A 20,903-nucleotide genomic window follows, 5' to 3' on the forward strand; every position below is an offset into this window, starting at 1 on the left:
GCACATTCTCCCATTGCAAATCTACCATTCCAGTGTTTTACTTGCTATATTGTAGTTACTTTGCCACCATGGCCTTTTTGCCTTTACCTCCCTTATCTCACCTCATTTGCTCACATCGTATATAGACTTGTTTATACTGTATTATTGACTGTATGTTTGTTTTACTCCATGTGTAACTCTGTGTCGTTGTATGTGTCGAACTGCTTTGCTTTATCTTGGCCAGGTCGCAATTGTAAATGAGAACTTGTTCTCAACTTGCCTACCTGGTTAAATAAAGGTGAAATAAATAAAATAAAATTGGACTCTAGAGAAGTGGAAATGCGTTCTCTGGGGTGATGAATCACGCTTCACCATCTGGCAGTCCAACGGACAAATCTGGGGTTGGCGGATACCAGGAGAACGCCACCTGCCCGAATGCATATTGCAAACTGTAAAGTTTGGTGGAGGAGGAATAATGGTCTGGGGCTGTTTTTCATGGTTTGGGCCCCTTAGTTCCAATGAAGGGAAATCTTAACACTACAGCATACAATGACATTCTAGACGATTCTGTGCTTCCAACTTTGTGGCAACAGTTTGGGAAGGCCCTTTCCTGTTTCAGCATAACAATGCTCCCGTGCACAAAGTGAGATCCATACAGAAATGGTTTGTCGAGATCAGTGTGGAAGAACTTGACTGGCCTGCACAGGGTTCGATTGTTGGACTTTATTAATTCCTAATCTATATCAATGACCTTGCTGCTGTGTCTTATACCATCTTCCCATTATCTTTGCTGATGATACTAATTTGATTTTAGCACACAATTTTGATTCACTAATTAATGAAGCCAACTCAAGCATGGACACATTTTCTAAATGTTTCCAGATAAACAAATCATCTTTAAATGTAAAAAAATATGACATTACATATTACAAATATTAAATTAAATATTGATATTTTATTGTTTTCACTAGTAAGAATAAGAAATATTATCTCCCAAAAATTAAGGAGACAGAATCTCAATTGATGGGAATGAAATGGAACTAGTCACATCCACTAGATTCCTCTGAGATCTAATTGATGAAAAGTTATCCTGGAAAGATCCTATTCAATTTGTCTGCATTAAAGTGATAAAACCTGTTGGTATCATCAGACAGATGAGTGGTTTGGTTCATCAGGCTTGCTTCCTATCTCTATACTAGAGCTTCATTTACATGTATTTCATTTACTGTAATATTGTCTGGCCACATGCCCCCTACCTACACAAATTACTCATCATACAAAATACATTTGCAAGACTGCACCTTTGTTTAAGAAACTCTATCTTGTCTATTTACAATATTAATGTACTTCAATTATGCACTTTCATCTACAAATGCTCATACTTCCCAGACAGTTTACCTAAACCCTTCAATGGATTATTCCAGGTTAATTCTGAAATCCATCTATATAACACAGGACACTGTGATAACCTTCACCCTCCCTACTGCCTCACATAGTCAAATCTCCATCCTATACAGCGGTACCATACTCTGGAATTCTTATCTTCACATTTGACAAAACAATATCATCCCTCAGTAACTTCAAGTGAAGACCGGAGGTCAGCCTGATGAACCAAACTACTCAGTAATCTCCTCCATGAAGACTGGAGGTCAGCCTTATGAACCAAACTACTCAGTAATCTCCTCCATGAAGACTGGAGGTCAGCCTTATGAACCAAACTACTCAGTAATCTCCTCCATGAAGACTGGAGGTCAGCATGATGAACCAAACTACTCAGTAATCTCCTCCATGAAGACTGGAGGTCAGCTTTATGAACCAAACTACTCAGTAATCTCCTCCATGAAGACTGGAGGTCAGCCTGATGAACCAAACTACTCAGTAATCTCCTCCATGAAGACTGGAGGTCAGCCTGATGAACCAAACTACTCAGTAATCTCCATGAAGACTGGAGGTCAGCCTGATGAACCAAACTACTCAGTAATCTCCATGAAGACTGGAGATCAGCCTGATGAACCAAACTACTCAGTAATCTCCTCCACGAAGACTGGAGGTCAGCCTGATGAACCAAACTACTCAGTAACCTCCTCTATGAAGACTGGAGGTCAGCCTGATGAACCATGAAGACTGGAGGTCAACCTGATGAACCAAACTACTCAGTAATCTCCTCCATGAAGACTGGAGGTCAGCCTGATGAACCAAACTACTCAGTAACCTCCTCTATGAAGACTGGAGGTCAGCCTGATGAACCATGAAGACTGGAGGTCAACCTGATGAACCAAACTACTCAGTAACCTCCTCCATGAAGACTGGAGGTCAGCCTGATGAACCAAACTACTCAGTAACCTCCTCTATGAAGACTGGAGGTCAGCCTGATGAACCAAACTACTCAGTAACCTCCTCCATGAAGACTGGAGGTCAGCATGATGAACCAAACTACTCAGTAACCTCCTCCATGAAGACTGGAGGTCAGCCTGATTAACCAAACTACTCAGTAATCTCCTCCATGAAGACTGGAGGTCAACCTGATGAACCAAACTACTCAGTAATCTCCTCCATGAAGACTGGAGGTCAGCCTGATGAACCAAACTACTCAGTAACCTCCTCCATGAAGACTGGAGGTCAGCCTGATTAACCAAACTACTCAGTAATCTCCTCCATGAAGACTGGAGGTCAACCTGATGAACCAAACTACTCAGTAACCTCCTCCATGAAGACTGGAGGTCAGCCTGATGAACCAAACTACTCGGTAACCTCCTCCATGAAGACTGGAGATCAGCCTGATGATCATATGCACTGATCAATTAATTTATACATTTATCATTTGTAGGTATTGTTATCCGTTTTAACAAACCTTGTTTATTTTTGAACTTAGTATTGTGTATAGTTTTTTTGTGGTGTGTTTGTTTTAAGCCCTTGAGCTTCCAACCACCTGCACACTGTTTTAAACTGACTGGCTTTTATCTGTGTTGTTGTTTATCACTTTGTTTTCTTCGGTGTAAATAAATTAAAACAAACTAACAAAACGGAGCCCTGACCTCAACCCCGTCGATCACCTTTGGGATGAATTGGAACACCGACTGTGAGCCATGCCTAATCGCCCAACATCAGTGCCCGACCTCACTAAAGCTCTTGTGGCTGAATGGAAGCAAGTCCCCTCAGCAATGTTCCAACATCCTCTGGTAAGGGTTTCCACTAGTGCGCAGGCTGTTACAGCAGCAAAGGGGGGACCAACTCCATATTAATCACTTCCCAGAAGAGTGGAGGCTGTTATAGCAGTAAAAGGGGGACCAACTCCATATTAATGACTTCCCAGAAGAGTGGAGGCTGTTACAGCAGCAAAGGGGGGACCAACTCCATATTAATCACTTCCCAGAAGAGTGGAGTCTGTTATAGCAGCAAAGGGGGGACCAACTCCATATTAATGACTTCCCAGAAGAGTGGAGGCTGTTATAGCAGTAAAAGGGGGACCAACTCCATATTAATGACTTCCCAGAAGAGTGGAGGCTGGTACAGCAGCAAAGGGGGGACCAACTCCATATTAATGACTTCCCAGAAGAGTGGAGGCTGTTATAGCAGCAAAGGGGGGACCAACTCCATATTAATGACTTCCCAGAAGAGTGGAGGCTGTTATAGCAGTAAAAGGGGGACCAACTCCATATTAATGACTTCCCAGAAGAGTGGAGGCTGGTACAGCAGCAAAGGGGGGACCAACTCCATATTAATGACTTCCCAGAAGAGTGGAGGCTGTTATAGCAGCAAAGGGGGGACCAACTCCATATTAATGACTTCCCAGAAGAGTGGAGGCTGTTATAGCAGCAAAGGGGGGACCAACTCCATATTAATCACTTCCCAGAAGAGTGGAGGCTGTTATAGCAGCAAAGGGGGGACCAACTCCATATTAATGACTTCCCAGAAGAGTGAATGAAGGCTGTTATAGCAGCAAAGGGGGGACCAACTCCATATTAATGCCCATAATTCTGCAATGAGATGTTCAACAAGCAGATGCCCACCTACTTTTGTTCATGTAGTGTACATGCATACCAAAAAAAAAACTTTTTTTTTTTTTACAAATATATACGGAAGTTGAAAATCTACATTCAAAATGCATATTTATTAAAGAACATAACCAAGCACACAGGTTTAAGAAAAATACAAATACATGAAAATAAAATACAAACATTAAACGTCACAGGTCTTATACTGTACATATCATATCAGACCTATCTGACATATCATATCAGACCTATCTGACATATCATATCAGACCTATCTGACATATCATATCAGACCTATCTGACATATCATATCAGACCTATCTGACATTTCATACCAGACATATCATATCAAACATATATCAGACATATGACATATCATATCAGACACATCATATCAGACCTATCTGACACATCATATCAGACCTATCTGACATATCATATCAGACCTATCTGACATATCATATCAGGCATATCACATCAGACATATCATATCAGACCTCTGACATATCATACCAGACCTATCTGACATATCATATCAGACCTATATGACATATCATATCAGACCTATATGACATATCATATCAGACCTATGACATATCATATCAGACCTATCTGACATATCATATCAGACATATCATATCAGACCTATCTGACATATCATATCAGACCTATCTGACATATCATATAAAACCTATATGACATATCATATCAGACCTATATGACATATCATATCAGACATATCATAGACATATCTGACCTTTCATATCAGACCTATCACATCAGACATATCATATCAGACCTATCTGACATATCATATCAGACCTATCTGACATATATCAGACATATCACATCAGACATATCATATTAGACATATCTGACCTATCATATCAGACCTATCATAGACCTATCATATCAGACATATCTGACATATCATATCAGACATATCATATCAGATCTATCTGACATATCATACCAGACATATCATATCAAACATATATCAGACATATGACATATCATATCAGAACTATCATATCAGACCTATCATACCAGACCTATCATATCAGAACTATCATATCAGACCTATCATACCAGACCTATCATATCAGACCTATCATATCAGAACTATCATGTCAGACCTATCTGACATATCATATCATACCTGACATATCATATCAGACCTATCATATCAAACATATCAGACATATCTGACATATATCAGACCTATCATATCAGAACTATCATATCAGATCTATCATGTCAGACCTATCTGACATATCATATCATACCTGACATATCATATCAGACCTATCATATCAAACATATCAGACATATCTGACATATATCAGACCTATCATATCAGAACTATCATATCAGATCTATCATGTCAGACCTATCTGACATATCATATCATACCTGACATATCATATCAGACCTATCATATCAAACATATCAGACATATCTGACATATATCATATCAAACATATCATATCAGACATATCTGACATATATCATATCAAACATATCATATCAGACATATCTGACATATATCATATCAAACATATCATATCAGACATATCTGACATATCATATCAGACACATCATATCAGACATATCTGACATATCATATCAGACCTATCTGACATATATCATATCAAACATATCATATCAGACATATCTGACATATATCATATCAAACATATCATATCAGACATATCTGACATATATCATATCAAACATATCATATCAGACATATCTGACATATATTATATCAAACATATCATATCAGACATATCTGACATATATCATATCAAACATATCATATCAGACATATCTGACATATCATATCAGACACATCATATCAGACATATCTGACATATCATATCAGACCTGACACATCATATCAGACCTATCTGACATATCATATCAAACATATCATATCAGACATATCTGACATATATCATATCAAACATATCATATCAGACATATCTGACATATATCATATCAAACATATCATATCAGACATATCTGACATATATCATATCAAACATATCATATCAGACATATCTGACATATCATATCAGACACATCATATCAGACATATCTGACATATCATATCAGACCTGACACATCATATCAGACCTATCTGACATATCATATCAAACATATCATATCAGACATATCTGACATATATCATATCAAACATATCATATCAGACATATCTGACATATATCATATCAAACATATCATATCAGACATATCTGACATATCATATCAGACACATCATATCAGACATATCTGACATATCATATCAGACCTGACACATCATATCAGACCTATCTGACATATCATATCAGACACATCATATCAGACATATCTGACATACCATATCAGACCTAACACATCATATCAGACATATCTGACATATCATATCAGACCTATCTGACATATCATATCAGACCTATCATATCAAACATATCATATCAGAGCTGTCTGACATATCATAGACATATGACATATATCATACCTATCATATCAGACATATAATATCAGACCTATCTGACATATATCAGACATATCATATCAGAACTATCATATCAGACCTATCTGACATATCATATCAGGCATATCACATCAGACACATCATATCAGACATATCAGACATATATCAGACCTATCTGACATATCATATCAGAACTATCATATCAGACCTATCTGACATATCATATCAAACATATCATATCAGACCTATCTGACATATCATATCAAACATATCATATCAGACCTATCAGACATATCATATCAAACATATCATATCAGACCTATCAGACATATATCAGATATATCATATCAGACATATCATATCAGACATATCATATAAGCTTGACTGTGTCAACAAAAAAAATGATTGCACAAAAATACCAAGCTCTCATTTAAACATCTATAATAAGGGGGTAGTTTAAAAAATATATACATTTGTGTATAAATAATTTGGCTAATACAAGTAAATTATTGAACAGGAAATTGAAATCATAATTTTGCAATAAACCAAATTTGACATCATTGTGTGTGAAATTGGCAATAATAAATCATGTTATTGATCACCCACAGTGAAAGGAAATCTGTTCAGTAGTTTCAGTCATTACACTCTACATTGAATTTCAATCTTAAAAAATGTATTTGATGGATAAATATAATTTAGAATTTTAAAATGGTTCCTCTTTGGCTTTGAGTTGTATAGGGAAAGACATTTTCTTGGTTTACAGATTAATCCAAATTTGACAGATATAATTCAATTTGAACTGTTCTGGGAAGATTTCTTTGGAAATACCTGGTCTGACATGTTTATTGTTAACTCTTTATCCTGCAAACATCTGTCTGTGTTTGAATCTGGTCGGCAAGGAGAGACATCTGAATATAACAACATTCCCTTCACCAGCAACACTAGAAGGAATAGCATTTATTGACTGTACAATTTTGCTTTTGGGTCGACAAGGAAAGTAATATTTATAAAATCATTATAGCTGAAGATATTACCACTTTCATCTATTATATCTGTAACAGACCAAATGTCTTTTTGTTCATAGATTCTTCACAGAATATGGTTGTGTTACGGTACTGACAAGATACATGTCTCTCCGGCATGGTGGGCTGTCTAGCTCCCGCCTATCCTTTCTTTGGATTGGTGGATACATCTCATTATTGTAATACTTTTTTGAATATTCGATGAGGGTCGCTGACATCAACCGCCTGTATTCAATGTAGAGATTCTACAGTGCATTCGGAAAGTATTCAGACCCCTTAACTTTTTCCAAATATTGTTAGGTTACAGCCTTATTCTAAAATTGATTAAATAATATGGGGTATCTCCCCTCAATCTACACACAATACCCCATAATGAAGGAAAAAACAGGGTTAGAAATTTTTGCAAATGCATTAAAAAAAATAAAAAACTGAAATATGACATTTACTTAACCCTTTAATCAGTACGTTGTTTAACCTCCCTTTGGGTAGGGGGCAGTATTTTCACGTCCGGATGAAAAGCTCGACCAAAGTAAACTGCCTGTTACTCAGGCCCAGAAGCTAGGATATGCATATAATTGGTAGATCTGGATAGAAAACACTCTAACGTTTTCGAAAACTGTTAAAATATATATGTATGTGAGTATAACAGAACTGATATGGCAGGCGAAACCCCGAGGACAACCCCCCCCCCAATTTTTTTTTCGGCCTACCACAATTTTCAATGGCTATCACTTTTATTGTAAGGCCAAGTCCTCCCAGATTGCAGTCCCTAGGGTTTCCACTAGATGTTTATAATTGGCTCATTCATCCCTCTCCTCTCACCTGTAACTATTCCCCAGGTCGTTGCTGCAAATGAGAACGTGTTCTCAGTCAACTTACCTGGTAAAATAACAGATAAATAAAATAAAATAATGTTAACAGTCTTTAGAAAGAGTTTCATGCTGGTTTTTTGAAAAATGAGCTGGAAATTGTAGTTTTTCTAGGTGGCTCCCATTTTGGCTGTAGTGTTTCCAAGTGTGTGGAAGAGAGAGCGTTCTTCGGTATTTTTCTCCGGTAAAGACAATAACGATTCTCCGTCTTAAATGTTATCGTTTATTTACATATTAGGGGACCTAAGGCTTGATTATAAACATTGTTTGACTTGTTTATTAGAAAAAGTTTATTAGTAACGTTTGGGATTCATTTTGTATGCATTTTGATGGAGGGAAACTGGGTGGATTATTGACTGAAGCGCACCAGCTAAACTGAGTTTTTATGGATATAAAGAAGAACATTCTGTTGGCACGTTTTGGAGTGCCAACAGAATAAGATCAAAGGTAAGGCATATTGCTATATTGCTAATTCTGACTTTTGTGGCGCACCTGCCTGGTTGAAATATGTTTTTCATGTGTTTGTATGGTGAGGCGCTGTCCTCAAATAATCACATGGTTTGCTTTTGCCGTAAAGCCTTTTTGAAATCTGACACAGCGGCTGGATTAATAAGAAGTTAAGCTTTATTTTGATGTATTACACTTGTGATTTTATGAAAGTTAAATATTTATAATTCTGTCGTTTGAATTTCGCGCTCTGCAATTTCACTGGATGTTGGCCAGCTGGGACACTACCGTCCTACCTGTCCATAAGTAGTTTTAACTACTGCACCTTTGGCAGCGATTACAGCCTCGAGTCTTCTTGGGTATGACGCTACAAGCTTGACACACCTGTATTTGGGGAGTTTCTCCCATTATTCTCTGCAGATCCTCTCAAACTGTCAGGTTGAGCGGGGAGCGTCGCTGCACAGCTATTTTCAGGTCTCTCCAGAGATGTCGATCAGGTTCAAATCTGGGCTCTGGCTGGGCAACTCAAGGATATTCAGAGACTTGTCAACAAAGCCACTCCAGCGTTGTCTTGGCTGTGTGCTTTGGGTCGTTGGCCTGTTGGAACGTGAAACTTCGCCCCAGTCTGAGCGCTCTGGAGCAGGATTTCATCAAGGATCTCGCTGTACTTTGCTCCGTTCATCTATGCCTCGATTCTGACTAGCCTCCCAGTCCCTGAAAAACATCCCCACAGCATGATGCTGCCACCGCCATGCTTCACCGTAGGGATGGTGCCAGGGTTTCTTCCAGACGTGACATTCAGGCCAAAGGGTTCAACCATGGTTTCATCAGACCAGAGAATCCTGTTTCTCATGGTCTGAGAGTCCTTTAGGTGTAGCCATTTTTTGGTACCCTTGCCCAGATCTGTGCCTCGACGCTCTACGGACAATTCCTTCAACCTCACGGCTTGATTTTTGCTCTGACATGCACTGTCATCTGTGGGACCTGATATAAACAGGTGTGTCCCTTTCCAAATCATGTCCAATCAATTGAATTTACCACAGGTGGACATGTGGTGGACAGGTGGAAGTCAATCTTAAATTAATCATTGTTTATTGTCAGCACCCTGGAGAGGTTCTAACCAACTCAATGACCCATAGTACACATGTCAATCAGGAGCTCTGCTGGGGCAGTCCCAACATTTGTCTTATAGACGGCTATACACAGACAAGTTATATTTGCATGATTTGGCATAATTAATTCATCATTATCGTTTTGTTTCATTTATGTGACCGACCAACACTGGTTCACAACATGTGACAGACCAATACCGCTCAAGGCTTCTTCTCTCTAAGCTGAGACCTTGAAAGTGAGATATCTTTTGTTGTCAAAACAAGGTTCTGGGCGTACTGCCAAATTGCAGATACTGACAAGTGAGGATTCCTTCAATCAGTCACTTGCATGAACACAGAAATGAGTTATTAGAAAAGCTCAAGTATAACATTTCCATCACAATTGATTGGGCGAAAATGTAATCAATTTTAGAATAAAGCTGTAACGTAACAAAATGTGGAAAAAGTCAAGGGGTCTGAATACTTTCCGAAAGTATGCTACTAGCCTCATGCCATGAATATGCATAGCCATCTGGAGATAACTCTGTGTTATAAAGTGTTTTTTCTAGAAGTTTCTGGGATGTTACATGTCCTACTTACATCAGTACACTCGTAACTTCAGCTTTAAAACTTATATTAGATCAAATAAACATAAAATAAGCCATACATTTTTTGTTGTTGATGACATTCGACCTCTCTACAAAAACTCCTTGCTTGGTGGGCGAAATGACACACACAAAAAAACACCACATGACAGTTTTTCAGTTGGGCCTCGCTCTTCCTCTTCGATACAATTCTACAAGATTTGATTTTATTGTCCTCGTGTGAACAGAACTTGTCACAGCCATTGGCCACTTGAAATGTAGACAAGGACGCTGTCCTTTGGTTAAGGTACAATGCTTTAGAAACAAAATAAAAACTAACAGGCTTTATACTAGAAATTTGAAATTCATTGTTCCTCCATTTTATTATAGTCACGTTGCATATTTCATAAGTCGCTCCAATTCTTTTACATCCTTGACGAGGAGCGGACCACGACACACGTCATGGAGAAGGGGGAGGAAAGAGCCCTCAGAAAGAGTCAGTAAACAGGTCTCTGGACCAATCACACGCTTCATTCTCCTCGTGGAGGGAGGGGCTAACAGACCTGCTGTCTTCGAGCTGCTGGTTGGCTAAACCCTTTGTCTGTCCCTCTCTCAGTGTCTGGTGAATATGTGTAGATCTCCTGTTCTCTCTCTCTCCCCCTGTGGTTCTCCCTCTGTTCTCTCTCTCTCCCCCAGCCTGCTGTTTGTCTGTCCTTCTGGAGCACCAGGGTCTTTGAGTGGGAGAGATCACCATCTCACTGTCGTCATCACACAGTCTCATACTACCGGTCCTTCTCCATCCAGGTGTTCTCTTCAGAGCTCTTCTCGTGAACCTCTGACACTGCAGAGCTAGTATATTATCTCTGGGTCTCTTGGTGTGTGTGAGTCCTTTAGGTGTGTGTGTGTGGGTGTTGCTGGGTGTGTGTTGCCGGGCTCTGACCTGCAGTGTATGTGGTGGAGCAGTTTTCCTGATGATGGGGGTGGACTGGGACAAAGGGACACAGTCACAACACTCTGAAGGTGTGTCCATGTGTGTGTCCGTGCGGGGTGTGTGTGTGTCCGTGCTGGGTGTGTGTGTGTTGATGCGGGGTGTGTGTGAGTCTGTGCTGGGTGTGTGTGAGTCCGTGCTGGGTGTGTGTGAGTCCGTGCTGGGTGTGTGTGTGTCCGTGCGGGGTGTGTGTGTGTCCGTGCGGGGTGTGTGTGTGTCCGTGCGGGGTGTGCGTGTGTCCGTGCGGGGTGTGCGTGTGTCCGTGCGGGGTGTGTGTGTGTCCGTGCGGGGTGTGTGTGTGTCCGTGCGGGGTGTGTGTGTGTCCGTGCGGGGTGTGTGTGTGTCCGTGCGGGGTGTGTGTGTGTCCGTGCGGGGTGTGTGTGTGTCCGTGCGGGGTGTGTGTGAGTCCGTGCGGGGTGTGTGTGTGTCCGTGCGGGGTGTGTGTGTGTCCGTGCGGGGTGTGTGTGTGTCCGTGCGGGGTGTGTGTGTGTCCGTGCGGGGTGTGTGTGTGTCCGTGCGGGGTGTGTGTGTGTCCGTGCTGGTCTGAGAGCAGTGGAAGAGGTCTGCTGAACAGTTATACTCCCCCAGGTCAGCTGTGTGTCCGGGTGACCGAGGGCTGAGACCTCCATGCTGTCCCACATTAGTAATGTCCAGTAGACTTGTGTGTGATGTGGGGCTCGACTCTGTGTCTGTCAGGGTAGTGGATACGTTTCTCCCTGCAGGGATGGTCTGGGCATGATGGTCAGTTGGTGTCTGTGTGTCTGCAGGATCACAGACAAACTCCCCCAGACACTCAGAGAAGGGTAGGTCTTCCCAGGCCACAAAGTCAGATCGACAGGTTTGTTCACACACTGACCTGTACTCCTCCTCCGTGTATGAAACACCCCTCTTCCTGAGGCTGGACGGCGCAGTCCATATATATCCAGACTGTGTTGGAGCGGTCCACGTGAGAGAGGCAGGGGGGTGAACAGGGGAGTCAGAGCCTTCACAGAAAGAGGACAGAACATCCCAGTAGCTGTTCCTACTGTGTCCCCCCTCCCCCTGGCTACTGTTCCTACTGTGTCCCCCCTCCCCCTGGCTACTGTTCCTACTGTGTCCCCCCTCCCCCTGGCTACTGTTCCTACTGTGTCCCCCCTCCCCCTGGCTACTGTTCCTACTGTGTCCCCCCTCCCCCTGGCTACTGTTCCTACTGTGTCCCCCCTCCCCCTGGCTACTGTTCCTACTGTGTCCCCCCTCCCCATGACTCAGTCCTTTATCCTCTCCCCCCCCCTCATCTTCCTCCTGTTCTGCAGACGACGTGATCACCCCCGGAGACTGTTGCCAGGGTGCCTTGTGTATGTTGGTCGGGGTTGGGGTGAGGTTTAAGGTGCAATGCAGTGACATGGATCGGCCACAGGAGGGCAGTGTAGAGTCGAAGCTGTGGAGAGGAGAAGGGTGGAGGAAGAGAGGAGCTGTACTGGTGTCAGCGCTGGGCTGGGGAGCTGGTCTAGGATCAGTTCTACACACAGAGGCCTGTTGTAGGAGGCTCTTGGAGGCTGGTCTAGGATCCGTTGTCCAGTCAGCGCAGAGAGCAGCTTGCTGTAGGAGGGTTCTGTAGTAACTGACTACAGAGCAGCCTGGAACAGAGGCCATGGGCAGAGAGATCTGACTGGCGATGAGCTGGCCTGCCTCTCTCCTGTAGGGGTGGGGGCCAGATATCTGCACCAGAGACATCACAACATAGCTGGATGGAATGACAACTTCCAATCATACTACTTGGACAACACTGGCATCGTTCTGTAATAGTTGATATAATGTAGTAACACTGGCATCATTCTGTAATAGTTGATATAATGTAGTAACACTGGCATCATTCTGTAATAGTTGATATAATGTAGTAACACTGGCATCATTCTGTAATAGTTGATATAATGTAGTAACACTGGCATCGTTCTGTAATAGTTGATATAATGTAGTAACACTGGCATCATTCTGTAATAGTTGATATAATGTAGTAACACTGGCATCATTCTGTAATAGTTGATATAATGTAGTAACACTGGCATCATTCTGTAATAGTTGATATAATGTAGTAACACTGGCATCATTCTGTAATAGTTGATATAATGTAGTAACACTGGTATCATTCTGTAATAGTTGATATAATGTAGTAACACTGGCATCATTCTGTAATAGTTGATATAATGTAGTAACACTGGCATCATTCTGTAATAGTTGATATAATGTAGTAACACTGGCATCATTCTGTAATAGTTGATATAATGTAGTAACACTGGTATCATTCTGTAATAGTTGATATAATGTAGTAACACTGGCATCATTCTGTAATAGTTGATATAATGTAGTAACACTGGTATCATTCTGTAATAGTTGATATGTAGTAACACTGGCATCATTCTGTAATAGTTGATATAATGTAGTAACACTGGCATCATTCTGTAATAGTTGATATAATGTAGTAACACTGGTATCATTCTGTAATAGTTGATATAATGTAGTAACAGACTACTTGGAGAACACTGGCATCATTCTGTAATAGTTGATATAATGTAGTAACAGACTACTTGGGAAACACTGGCATCATTCTGTAATAGTTGATATAATGTAGTAACACTGGTATCATTCTGTAATAGTTGATATAATGTAGTAACACTGGCATCATTCTGTAATAGTTGATATAATGTAGTAACACTGGCATCATTCTGTAATAGTTGATATAATGTAGTAACACTGGCATCATTCTGTAATAGTTGATATGTAGTAACACTGGCATCATTCTGTAATAGTTGATATAATGTAGTAACACTGGCATCATTCTGTAATAGTTGATATAATGTAGTAACACTGGCATCATTCTGTAATAGTTGATATAATGTAGTAACACTGGCATCATTCTGTAATAGTTGATATAATGTAGTAACACTGGTATCATTCTGTAATAGTTGATATAATGTAGTAACACTGGCATCATTCTGTAATAGTTGATATAATGTAGTAACACTGGTATCATTCTGTAATAGTTGATATAATGTAGTAACACTGGCATCATTCTGTAATAGTTGATATAATGTAGTAACACTGGCATCATTCTGTAATAGTTGATATAATGTAGTAACACTGGTATCATTCTGTAATAGTTGATATGTAGTAACACTGGTATCATTCTGTAATAGTTGATATAATGTAATAACACTGGCATCGTTCTGTAATAGTTGATATAATGTAGTAACACTGGCATCATTCTGTAATAGTTGATATAATGTAGTAACACTGGCATCATTCTGTAATAGTTGATATAATGTAGTAACACTGGCATCATTCTGTAATAGTTGATATAATGTAGTAACACTGGCATCATTCTGTAATAGTTGATATAATGTAGTAACACTGGTATCATTCTGTAATAGTTGATATGTAGTAACACTGGCATCATTCTGTAATAGTTGATATAATGTAGTAACACTGGTATCATTCTGTAATAGTTGATATAATGTAGTAACAGACTACTTGGAGAACACTGGCATCATTCTGTAATAGTTGATATAATGTAGTAACAGACTACTTGGGAAACACTGGCATCATTCTGTAATAGTTGATATAATGTAGTAACACTGGTATCATTCTGTAATAGTTGATATAATGTAGTAACACTGGCATCATTCTGTAATAGTTGATATAATGTAGTAACACTGGCATCATTCTGTAATAGTTGATATAATGTAGTAACACTGGCATCATTCTGTAATAGTTGATATGTAGTAACACTGGCATCATTCTGTAATAGTTGATATAATGTAGTAACACTGGCATCATTCTGTAATAGTTGATATAATGTAGTAACACTGGCATCATTCTGTAATAGTTGATATAATGTAGTAACACTGGCATCATTCTGTAATAGTTGATATAATGTAGTAACACTGGTATCATTCTGTAATAGTTGATATAATGTAGTAACACTGGCATCATTCTGTAATAGTTGATATAATGTAGTAACACTGGTATCATTCTGTAATAGTTGATATAATGTAGTAACACTGGCATCATTCTGTAATAGTTGATATAATGTAGTAACACTGGCATCATTCTGTAATAGTTGATATAATGTAGTAACACTGGTATCATTCTGTAATAGTTGATATGTAGTAACACTGGTATCATTCTGTAATAGTTGATATAATGTAATAACACTGGCATCGTTCTGTAATAGTTGATATAATGTAGTAACACTGGCATCATTCTGTAATAGTTGATATAATGTAGTAACACTGGCATCATTCTGTAATAGTTGATATAATGTAGTAACACTGGCATCATTCTGTAATAGTTGATATAATGTAGTAACACTGGCATCATTCTGTAATAGTTGATATAATGTAGTAACACTGGTATCATTCTGTAATAGTTGATATAATGTAGTAACACTGGCATCATTCTGTAATAGTTGATATAATGTAATAACACTGGCATCATTCTGTAATAGTTGATATAATGTAGTAACACTGGTATCATTCTGTAATAGTTGATATGTAGTAACACTGGCATCATTCTGTAATAGTTGATATAATGTAGTAACACTGGTATCATTCTGTAATAGTTGATATAATGTAGTAACACTGGTATCATTCTGTAATAGTTGATATAATGTAGTAACACTGGCATCATTCTGTAATAGTTGATATAATGTAGTAACACTGGCATCATTCTGTAATAGTTGATATAATGTAGTAACACTGGCATCGTTCTGTAATAGTTGATATGTAGTAACACTGGCATCATTCTGTAATAGTTGATATAATGTAATAACACTGGTATCATTCTGTAATAGTTGATATAATGTAGTAACACTGGCATCATTCTGTAATAGTTGATATAATGTAGTAACACTGGCATCATTCTGTAATAGTTGATATAATGTAGTAACACTGGCATCATTCTGTAATAGTTGATATAATGTAGTAACACTGGCATCATTCTGTAATAGTTGATATAATGTAGTAACACTGGTATCATTCTGTAATAGTTGATATAATGTAGTAACACTGGCATCATTCTGTAATAGTTGATATGTAATAACAGACAAGTGGTTTCCTTTCTCATGAAGCGGTTGAGATTATAAACCAGAATGATTAAATTAACGTTGTACCTTGATCCCAAAAACAAAATGTCTTCCAATGAAGCAGTCCTCTACGGCCTTAACCAGCAGCCTGCTTCGACACCCTGACCTCTGACCTTCACTTCCCACTGGACCGGAAGACTCCTCCACCAGCCTGGACACACAAAACCACTTTGTTTATCCATGTTGCCATTCTCATACAAACACAATATTTTCATTCAACACACCGTAACCCCGTGGACTACACAGGAACTAAGTTCACCGTAACCCTGTGGACTACACAGGAACTAAGTTCACCGTAACCCCGTGGACTACACAGGAACTAAGTTCACCGTAACCCCGTGGACTACACAGGAACTAAGTTCACCGTAACCCCGTGGACTACACAGGAACTAAGTTCACCGTAACACCGTGGACTACACAGGAACTAAGTTCACCGTAACCCCGTGGACTACACAGGAACTAAGTTCACCGTAACCCTGTGGACTACACAGGAAATACGTTCACCGTAACCCCGTGGACTACACAGGAACTAAGTTCACCGTAACCCTGTGGACTACACAGGAAATACGTTCACCGTAACCCTGTGGACTACACAGGAAATACGTTCATCGTAACCCTGTGGACTACACAGGAACTAAGTTCACCGTAACCCCGTGGATTACACAGGAACTAAGTTCACCGTAACCCCGTGGACTACACAGGAACTAAGTTCCGCAAACTCATGTCTTAAAAATATTGCAGAGTTCCTGGAAAAAAAGTATTGCGCATTTGGAAAGTATTCAGACCCCTTCCCCATTTCAACATTTTGTTAAGTTACAGACTTATTCTCTTTTTCCACTTAATCTACACACAATACCCCATAATGACAAAGCAAAAACAGGTTTTTAAAAATGTTTACAAATGTACTAAAAATAAACAGAAATACCTTATTTACATAAGTATTCAGACCCTTTACTATGAGACTATGAAATTGATCTCAGGTGCATCCTGTTTCCTTTGATCATCCTTGAGATGTTTCTACAACTTCATTGGAGTCCACTTGTGGTAAATTCCCTTGATTGGACATGATTTGGAAAGGCACACACCTGTTTATATAAGGTCCCACAGTTGACCGTGCATGTCAGAGCAAAAACCAAGCCATGAGGTCGAAGGAATTGTCCGTAGAGCTTCGAGACAGGATTGTGTCGAGGCACAGATCTGTGGAAGGGTACCAAAACATTGAAGGTCCCCAAGAACACCATGGCCTCTAATCTAAAGTGGAAAAAGTTTGGAACCACCAAGACTCTCCCTAGAGCTGACTGCCCAGCAAAACTGAGCGGTCAGTGGAGATGAGAGAGCCTTCCAGGAGGACAACCATCTCTGCAACACTCCACCAATTAGGCCTTTATGGTAGAGTGGCCAGATGGAAGCCACTCCTCAGTAAAAGGCACATGGCAGCCCACTTGGGAGTTTGCCAAAAGGCACCTAAAGACTCAGAAAATGAGAAACAAGATTCTCTGCTCTGATGAAACCAAGATTGAACTCTTTGGCCTGAACACCAAGCGTTACGTCTAGAGGAAACCTGGCACCATCCCTACGGTGAAGCATGGTGGTGGCAGCATCAGTCTGTGGGGATGTTTTTCAGGGACTGGGAGACTAGTCAGGATCAAGGAACTGAGCAAAGTACAGAGAGATCCTTGATGAAAACCTACTCCAGATCGCTCAGGACCTCAGACTGGGGCGAAGGTTCACCTTCCAACAGAACAACAACCCTAAGCACACAGTCAAGACAATGCAGGAGCGGCTTCGGGACAAGTCTAAGTGTCCTTGAGTGGCCCGGCTAGAGCCCGGACTTGAACCCCATCGAACATCTCTGGACAGACCTGAAAATAGCTGTGCATCAACAGTCCCCATCCAACCTGACAGAGCTTGAGAGGATCTGCAGAGAAGAATGGGAGAAACTCCCCAAATACAGGTGTGCCAAGCATGTAGCGTCATACCCAAGAAGACTTGAGGCTGTAATCACTACTTATGTAAATGTGATATTTCAGTTTTTATATATACACATTATAAAAATGTCTAAAAAACAGTTTTGGCTTTGTTATTATGTGGAATTGTGTGTAGAGGGGAAAAAAACAATGTAATCAATTTTAGAATAAGGCTGTAACCTAACAAAATGTGGAAAAAGTCAGGGGTCTGAATACTTTCCGAATGCACTGTAGAATCTCTACATTGAATACAGGCGGTTGATGTCAGCAACCCTCATCGAATATTCAAAAAAGTATTACCATAATGAGATGTATCCACCAATCCAAAGAAAGGATAGGCGGGAGCTAGACAGACCACAGGTCCACCAATAAGGCTGTACCTGTGAAGGTGGGTGGATGGGGCAGGGGTGTGTTATCTGTGAAGCTAGGTGGATGGGGCAGGAGTGTGTCATCTGTGAAGGTGGGTGGGTGGGGCAGGAGTGCGTTACCTGTGAAGGTCGGTGGCAGGGGCTCCAAAGAGGGAGTTGAGACAGCTCCCGAACACTGTCACCCCAAATATGGTGTTGTCTCTGGTGACCCTTAGAGCCAGGCGGTACCTGTAGTCCAGGTGTGGTTCCAGACAGCTGTAGCAAGACCTGGAGCAGTGCCATCTAGAGGACAACAACAACAACACTACAGTCTGACAGACAGCACCAACATGCGGTTAAACACACCTCTCCCACCCCGTGTCTGCGAGGCTCCCAACCCCCCCCCCCCAACCAACCAACCAACCATCCTCCAGGATAGTTACTGGGTGGCCAACCATCCTCCAGGATAGTTACTGGGTGGCCAACCATTCTCCAGGATAGTTACTGGGTGGCCAACCATCCTCCAGGATAGTTACTGGGTGGCCAATCGTCCTCCAGGATAGTTACTGGTTGGCCAACCATCCTCCAGGATAGTTACTGGGTGGTCAACCATCCTCCAGGATAGTTACTGGGTGGCCAACCATCCTCCAGGATAGTTACTGGGTGGCCAACCATCCTCCAGGATAGTTACTGGTTGGCCAACCATCCTCCAGGACATCCTTTTATTCCAGCCCTGGTCTAACCACCTTGAAGCCTAAACATCAGCTGCTCATCAGGACCTTGATAAGCAGACCTGGGTGTTTCAGGGTTGGATCAAAAGCCTGCACAGCCAGGAGCTCTCTAGATAGAGGGTTGACCACATGTTGATAACACGTGACGAACAGTGCAGTTCTACATTGTGAGGGGTTAAGTGTCTTGATCGAGGGCCCAACAGCAGGAGACGGTAGGTTGACATGGAATCAGACAGCAGCCTTCCAGTGTCAGTAATGCTTTACTCTTCCATGTAGGTGTAACAAGTGTTGAATTCCATGAATAATGACAGAAAGTCTTTATAGAGCCCATGCCTGAAATTACTGGACATTCCTTTTGTTGTTGTTTTCAGTGCCCTTTTTAATGTTGCACACTTTCCTCTCCTTCTACATTCCCCCTCATAAACATCCCCTGCTCTCCTTCTGCATTCCCCCTCCTAAACACCCCCTTCTCCTTCTGCATTCCCCCTCCTAAACACCCCCTTCTTCTTCTGCATTCCCCTTCCTAAACATCCCCTGCACCGTTTCGCAAGTGATCATAGCGATGATAATTGACGTTTCCAAACGTTAAAACACAGCTTCGTATTTCCCACAGAGCCAGTAGTTGGAGAATTAAGCCAAGGGCTTTTCGATAACTAGTGTGCCTCTTACCTGGCCGTGTCGGTCTGTTGCATCCTGGAGAAGCATCCTCTGCAACAGGGGTATAACACACACGAGTCCTGAAGAGACAACACAACACAGTCCACCAGAGCCCTTCTCACTGACATTAGCGGGCTGCTTCTCCAGAAATACGTAACTTATCTAAATGTGTATGACTAGCAGCTAACTAGCTACCGGTAGCTAGCAACCCTACGATTAAGTGTGCTTGGTTGATCTGCTTTCTTGCCTCTCTCGACAGCTATAGCCTTCGTATATAAAACATGTACAATATCTACTAGATTTTAGTTCATTTACTCAAATTCATAGCAGGCATTTGAGAGCACCGTGTCCGACCGCCAATCTTTCAAACAGTGACGTCCGGTTTGATACCGTAGCTCCAACGCATGGGTCGAAATCGGGTTATATTCTTCTTCTTTGGTAGAATGGCGTTCGCAACAATTAAAAGTGCCTTCCGCCACCTACTGTGCGGGTGGATAAAAAAATATTTTTTTTAAACGAAAACATTTGGGTAAAAATACAGTATTTTAAATATTATACAAACTACTACTAAACACAAACAAATTAACAAAAAAAATCGACCTGCTTT

At 40.8% G+C, this 20,903-nt stretch overlaps 1 protein-coding gene across 1 annotated transcript; it reads right to left on the bottom strand.

The window, feature by feature from the left end:
• Window positions 1-12,217: 12,217 nt before the first annotated feature.
• ddias (DNA damage-induced apoptosis suppressor) lies at window positions 12,218-20,687 on the bottom strand. The gene is made up of 5 exons (XM_036967734.1): window positions 20,309-20,687; window positions 19,050-19,211; window positions 16,622-16,745; window positions 12,332-13,173; window positions 12,218-12,236 (listed from the first exon to the last, which is right to left on the bottom strand). Exons 1-5 carry the CDS (start codon window positions 20,422-20,424, stop codon window positions 12,218-12,220), a joined length of 1,263 nt encoding a protein of 420 aa, XP_036823629.1. The 5' UTR covers window positions 20,425-20,687.
• Window positions 20,688-20,903: the final 216 nt, after the last annotated feature.

Source organism: Oncorhynchus mykiss, chromosome Y (genome assembly GCF_013265735.2).
Source record: "Oncorhynchus mykiss isolate Arlee chromosome Y, USDA_OmykA_1.1, whole genome shotgun sequence".
Lineage (NCBI taxonomy): Eukaryota > Metazoa > Chordata > Actinopteri > Salmoniformes > Salmonidae > Oncorhynchus > Oncorhynchus mykiss.

Excerpts from the sequence above, each read along its gene's own strand:
- ddias (XM_036967734.1), bottom strand. The coding sequence starts at position 20,424 with ATGTCAGTGAGAAGGGCTCTGGTGGACTGTGTTGTGTTGTCTCTTCAG. Across the intron at positions 19,212-20,308 it reads CAACAGACCGACACGGCCAG|ATGGCACTGCTCCAGGTCTT; the intron begins GTAAGAGGCACA and ends GTTGTCCTCTAG. Across the intron at positions 13,174-16,621 it reads ATTTTGTTTTTGGGATCAAG|ATATCTGGCCCCCACCCCTA; the intron begins GTACAACGTTAA and ends TCTCTGGTGCAG.